General features: G+C 35.5%; 2 protein-coding genes across 2 annotated transcripts in view; both read left to right on the top strand.

Moving 5' to 3' along the window:
* LOC107282598 (inactive phospholipase C-like protein 2) overlaps positions 1 to 4,012 on the top strand; it is a 54,855-nt gene extending 50,843 nt beyond the window's left edge. The window contains exon 6 of the mRNA XM_029283048.1: positions 3,905 to 4,012. Within this exon, the coding sequence (XP_029138881.1) occupies positions 3,905 to 4,012 (108 nt within the window). The remainder of the gene's footprint in view (positions 1 to 3,904) is intronic.
* A 1,481-nt stretch (positions 4,013 to 5,493) lies between these two features.
* HCRT (hypocretin neuropeptide precursor) overlaps positions 5,494 to 6,948 on the top strand; it is a 6,225-nt gene continuing 4,770 nt past the window's right edge. Inside the window, exon 1 of the mRNA XM_029283047.1 lies at positions 5,494 to 5,514. Coding sequence (XP_029138880.1) covers positions 5,494 to 5,514 — 21 coding nt within the window. The remainder of the gene's footprint in view (positions 5,515 to 6,948) is intronic.

Raw genomic sequence — 6,948 nt, 5'->3', positions numbered from 1 at the left:
TTATAAACCCTTTTCGCTTTAGGCCTCCGCAGCCGTGTGCAAAAAAAAAAAAAGGTTCAATCAATCAGTCAATTTCAACTTCTCGCGGGGAAAAAAATGATCTTGCAAAGTTGGAATCGATTGATTGAACTTTTTAGTCCCACCCAGTCTGCTGTTACCACCGCAACCACGCCCACCCAATGGGACACACCCAGACAATGGGCCACACCCACCCGGCACCCGACGATGCATAAGTGGGTTTTGGGTTGCAGTTTGGGCACTCGGTCTCTAAAAGGTTTGCCATCACTGGTCTATTATACTGATTTCAGAAATACATTCCACCCTCAGTAAAGAGGCAGTTTTGTTCCATTCATCTAATCTAATGTTAATCCATGCATGCATATATGTGGCTGTGCTACATTCATGAGGGTTCTCGTCTCAACTCCAAGACCTGGAATTCTACCCTGTGAATCAGAGATAAAAACAATGTTTTTGATTCCACAGTGATAGATACAGACCCTTCCTTCAGCATACATTTGATATCTCATGGTACCTCCTTGGAAGAACGTAATAGACCAATAAATGCTTTCCATAATCCTTTCTAGTCCTAACAACATCAGTGTGAAATACTTGCCATGGTGTTCCACTCCAAGACTTCTGAGAAAGAAAAGAAATTACAATGAAAAGGTACTCTAGAACCTGTAAAAAGTAATCCTCCTACTCTGGCATTCTTTTTTTTAAAAAAGAATTTTATATTCCTTTCTCTGTCTTCTTTTGATCTTTGTAAGTTCAACAACTGTACACAAGCCATAAAATTCTATATAAAGCACTTCTTGCCTTCATTTTTAGAAAGGTTAACAAGAACTATTACCCCGCCTCTCTTGCTAAATTGCTTCAGGGCTTTCTTCAGTCTTTTATATTTGTGTCTTCTAGCAAGTTCCACAGATTAAGCATTTATATGACTCAGCATGAAGAACCTGTGAAATGTTTTGTTTTGATACATGACAAAATCAAAATCTCCTTTTACATGAACGATGGCAAGTGCCTCCTGGACAAATTGGGAGGCTCATAATGATATCAAAATACACGAGAGATATCTGAATATTCCATTACAATACCAAACATACACGTCAGCTACATGGGATTTCTTCCTGTGGTCAAAGTGCTTTTGGGGCCATCAAACCAAATAATGGTTTCACCAAGCAGTAGTACTCAATATTTTCTATATTTGAAGGATTGATTTTTTGGCATCCAGTTTAAACACTTGTTAGAATTTTGTACCAGATCCAATTACAGATAGTCCTTGATTTACATCCACAAGTGAGTCCAACATTTCTGTTGCTAAGCAAGGCAGTTGCTAAGTGTGTTTTGCCCCATTTTATGATCTTTTTGCCATAGTTGTTAAGCGAATCATGCGGTCATTAAGCAAATCATCTCCCATTGAATTGGCTTGTCAGAAGCTGGCTGAGAAGGATAGAAATGGTGACCTCACATGACTCCAGGACAATGCAACTGTTATAAATATGTGCCACTTGCCAAGGTATATATGCTGTATGCTGTTGTCTCAGAAGGGGATGTGCTCTGTTTCTTCCCAAATGGGACAAGTGTCTAGTTGCATACTTCCCACCATTCAACATCAGAAGACTTCTCCTTATGTCATTGCTCTTTATCCTTTGGTTGTTGCCAATATTATGATTCTTCTAGTCATTCAAGATTTAGCTGCAGTTATCCCTTTAGATACTTCTTTTTCCTTTAATCAATTCTTAGGGGACTTAACATGTACAAGCTAGATCCATCTCAGTAGGCATCAAAGGACATTCTATGAAAGCTATTGCTTTATTTAGGAATCTTTGAGTGCTGGAGGTTTGTAAGGCCATTACTTGGTCCCAAGCCTTAACTTTCACCAGCCACTATTGTATAGACAATTGGTAAGATTCCTTTTGATATACTGTGCTGCACCTACACCTAGTCTGACCGTTTGCTGTTTCTCTTCACCTGGAAAAAGCTTGTTAATAGCCTGTATGCATGAAGAATCCTGATATAAGCTCTATGCATATGCATCACTTATACCTGAATGAACATACAAGACTGAATGAACCACTTAAAAGTTCCAGATAAACAGCTTATTTAGATAAACAAGCTGTTCTTTTGTAAATGTAGTGCCACCGTATCAGAGCTGCAACAGTAGGAATAACAGTAAAGGAGGAAATGGCTGGAGGATCTGACCTCCCTTATACTACTTGGAGGACCCTGAAACGGTTGAGATTTGGAGTTTTTAAATGTAAAACCAGTATGCTCAAGTGGAGGCTCTTAGTAAATAACAACATGCTACGAGAACATGGAGAGACACAGAACCCAGCCATCTGCTGATATGTAGACTACTACCAGAAACATGTACCAATAATGTCTTATTTTTGGTCAATGATTGGTAGTCTAAAGGAAGAAGGAGAAGGAGAAGACTGGATATCTGAATTTTGCACTCCAGATGTGGTAGCCTTACCATGAAGCCTAAAAGTGCAAATATAGAAAAGGAAATAGGAGATGGTTGGTTAATTTTCCTTAATACTGCTGTAATTTCTCCATTTCCCAAGTTCCAAGCCAGATGTCCTTAGGATGCAACACATTTTTAAGAAGAGACTGAACAGCCATTTGTCTGAAATGATGTAGGGTTCCTGCCTGAGCAGGGGGTTGGAGTCGATGACCTCCAAGGTCCCTTCCAACTTTTATTATTATTATTATTATTATTATTATTATTATTATTATTATTATTATTATTATTATTATTATTATTATTACTACTACTACTACTACTACTACTACTATTATTATTATTTCTCTGCTCCATGTATTTTATTCTGTTCTATTTACAGCAGTGAATACTACACCTAAGTAGAGAAAGGATAACTATTCTTCCTCAGTGGGTTTACTAGATTTTAAAGTAGTTTTCCTTTTAATTTTATTTTTTAGTGGCATTGGCTGTGTTAGCACAAACAGAACTACTATAGTTAGTGAATGGTTCACTTTGTTATGCAAATCCAGGTCATTGGTGGTAATTCAATAAACCATGGTTAACTAAACTCAGGATTAGTATGTCATGTGTATGTAGCACATATGGGTTTTCTCCTGTCAATGTTTTTAGATAAAAAGAACATAAAAACTAACACAAATAGTAGAAAGTAAAAGAAGAGAAAAGAAAAAAAGTGAAAAGAAAGAATAAAATGAAACTGAAAGAAACTTCATATCTCCTATGCAGCAAATATAATGGAAGCACAGTTACAAAATTATCTCTCATTCTGATTACAAAAAAGAAAACCTCCTTTTTTTCTGTTACCCAATTTTTATCTATTTAGCAAAACCACAAATAAGTGCATTTTCCCCACTTCATGCAAAAAAATCTCTAAAGCATTCCAGTCAGCCATAAATATTAAGTGGTTAGGTTTTTTTTCTCTGATCAAAGAATTTACCATCTCCACAAATTCCATCATCTTCACTAATTATTCCTCTATCGTGAGTATTTTCCTCTTTCAATCTTGTCCACTTCTTCAAAAGGATACTTTAAACCTCCTTGGGATGGTGATGGTTATGTTCTTCCTTGTCCTCTGGGGCCATCAGTTCCAGGCTGCAAAAATCTGGATAGCTGCTAGATATCAGCAAAAGCTTAGCATTTTCCATTTAGTTTTGCTCCCAACTAGGGAGATTCACAAGGCATCTCAAAGGAAAGCATTACAAAGTAAGGCAGTCCTCATAGAGTACTAGCAGAAAGTCATTTCAAGTTCTTGGGCAGAGCTCTCAGACTCTGGTTATCCACTAAGGGCAATGTGTGAAAGAGAGATGGAAGAGAAGAACAGGTTTGTGTGGTGAGAGTGTGTTGCAAGAATAAACAGGAATGGAAGGTGGAAGGATTTAGAAATACCTACAATGGAAGATTGGAGGTGAAGCTGGTGGAATTGACAGGGATGGGGCAGCTTTGATGAAAGGAAAGACTTTGACAAGTTTTATTTCTACTGGGAAACCATTTTTGGACTTTCTGTGAGAAACTGAAAGAAATGAAAACTTGATTTTGGGATCTGTTGCATGAATGTATAGAAATAATATAAACAAATGTTAATCTTAAAGTAAGACTTTAATGCATTTGTACATACACACACATGCCCCCCCAAAAGTTGGAAGTCATTCTTTTTCTCTTTTTCCTCTATCTTGCTTGCACTTTCACTTTTTTCTTTCCTGAGCCTTTTCTTTTTTGAAATCTTTTTTCTGTTTATGAAAAGAAAAGAAAACTTTGAGAAGAGGGTCAGAAAGGCTGAATCCTTCCTCCCACAATACAATTTCTCAATTTTAACTGTACTTTTTGCAAAACCTGTTCATCAGATTTGTGCAATAAGCCTTTTACTAAAAAAAACCAATCAAGCAGCTATCAACTAAAGTGAATTTGGTCACAATCAAAGTTAATTTGGGGGAAAACAGATTGAATTGCTGAGCATGAAATATAATTACAACAAAACCATTGAGAAGGACTTCCATGGAGAAGTAACTCCTGATCAGTGAATACTGCAGTTTTAGTGTAACTACTTGTGACAAAGTAAGAATAAAAATCCTGGGCTTGTTTTTGTTCTAGGCAAGTTATGGTTTTTAGGTTTGAATATCACATGAATTCAACTCTTTTAGTATCAAGGTTGTTTTTTTCATTTAAGGATTTGAAGGTAGGGAAACTGATGGTTTTGATGAATTGTTTAACTGTGGTTTAATAAATTAGAATTGTCTACGTTCACATGTTCACAATGACTGGTGTTATAAATACATAAAACACATTAAGCCAGAACCAAATGAACCATATTAGGGCTCGCTTATCACAATGCACAAAGAGATGGTCACAGAGACAGTGTACTTTTAAGATTCTATCTTTGTTAGAAAGAGAGTTCACTATTTCATTCTTAGTATCCCTTTCAAGTGAAAAGTATAAGACTCTGTTGGATAATGCATTCTCCCCAGACTAATTTGGGGGGCTCTCGATTCTCTTCCCTCAAGAACCGTGTGCGTCTGTGGAAGTATGCTGATGCCACCACGTGCCAGACTGGGAAAAGAAAAGGGCATGACTAGCTTCTTGGTCTGTGTTTTTGAGGCAATTAGTCTAATGGGGCCATGCTTACGAATGCAGCCTGTCTCATTATCTCTGGCTAGCCTACAGCTCCTTTTGTAGGTTTCTAAGTGGTTGCTTGGTTCTGCAGACGGTTGTAGGTTTTGTTAGTTGAGGAGAAATGACAAAGCAGGTAGATGTCTCCCCTTGTCTCTAAGAGACGGTACACAAAAAGGTTATTTGGCTTTTTTTTCCTTGACCCTATCTTGAGGGACAGTGGGGAAAATTTTACTTTGGGTGGGAGGCGGACATAAATGGGAACAATGTGGTTGCACATAACCTGACCTTATAAAACGGCATCTTCTTCCAGCATTTGATTAGAGCTTTGCCCTGGAAGGTTATATCACAAGCCCTCTTGTGGCCTTGAAGAGACCAAGACTATGACGAACCACAGTATTAAGGTAACAGTTATGCCCCTTTGTAATTGGCCAAAATGTATAAAGAGAGGTTTATGTTGACTTTAAAACAGTTTTTGCAAGCTAAAAACCTCTCAAAAAGCGCAGAGGACCAATTTAGAAAAGAATGGAAAATAATTGACCAATCTAATGTTACTATACAATTTGAAATTAAATCTGTATGTTGAAAATAGTTATTTCAACAGGCTTGGGTTTATATGGCAGACTGCAATCTTGCTGATTGTATAGAATGCTCAGTAGACAAAAGAATCCTATGAAACTCAAATATTTGAATCAATTTAAAATTGATGCAGTAGATATATAAACTTGTACTATGCTTAGAAGTAACCGATTTCTCTTTGTTACTCTTGATTTCTACCATGCTCTCATATCTCGGTTGCATCAGAGCACTAAGAAGGATATGGAGAAGAAAAGCAATACTATTATCTCTGGTCAGATTAATTTAGAGACCTTAGGTAGAAGAAATGTCCACCTTGAATAAATGCACATTGAGGATGTTGATGTTAACCTTGGATTAAATGGATGAAAAGTTGAGTCAAGTAACCCTCATTCAGCAAAGACCTTGTGGGGGAGGACCCTGGGAAGCAGGATTCCTAGCAGAAAAATTGAAATTGTGCTGCATGAAGAAACAGTGCTGAGAAGACAATCAAAGGAGCAACAGTAAATGTGCTTGAATAGAGTAAGAGAGAGATGGAAGATGGAAAAAGAGACCAGTAAGAATTGTCTTTCTTGATCTGGAGAAAAATACCTCTGGGTTAAGAGAAGGTGCTGAATAATTTAAGTGCCACTGATGCATTCCATACCAGATTTTAAATGAAGCCATCTGGAAAAGAAGCTGCAAGTAAATGACTGCAAACACTTTATGGAATTTTTGCTTAAAACAGAAAAAAAAGATGAATTTATGATTTATGGTTTAGATGATTAGCCAGGGTAGATTGTAAGAGAAGAGATTTATGTTGTAACCAAAGAGAAACAGGTAAATTTATGACTGTATGTATAACTGCTGTAAAGATCAGAACCTACGTCTGTGTATTTTTTTTCTTCCTTTTTCTTCCTATTTTTCTTCTACTTTTTCTTCTTCTACTTTTACCTTTCTCTTTCACTTCTTTTCTTCTCTTTTTCTTACTTCATATTCATCTGAATTAGTTTTTAGCTTCCTTTTAAAAATATTTAATTATATATATATATAATTTATATATATATATAATTTATATATATATATTATATATATATATATATATATATATATATATATATATATATATATATATATATATATATATATATATATATATATATATATATATATATATATATATATATATATATATATATATATATATATATATATATATATATATATATATATATATATATATATATATATATATATATATATATATATATATATATATATAT

Source organism: Protobothrops mucrosquamatus, unplaced genomic scaffold (genome assembly GCF_001527695.2).
Source record: "Protobothrops mucrosquamatus isolate PMUCROS unplaced genomic scaffold, P.Mucros_1.0 scaffold10, whole genome shotgun sequence".
NCBI lineage: Eukaryota > Metazoa > Chordata > Lepidosauria > Squamata > Viperidae > Protobothrops > Protobothrops mucrosquamatus.
The sequence above is the reverse complement of the archived record's forward strand: the minus strand, read 5'-3'. Positions and strand labels throughout refer to the sequence as shown.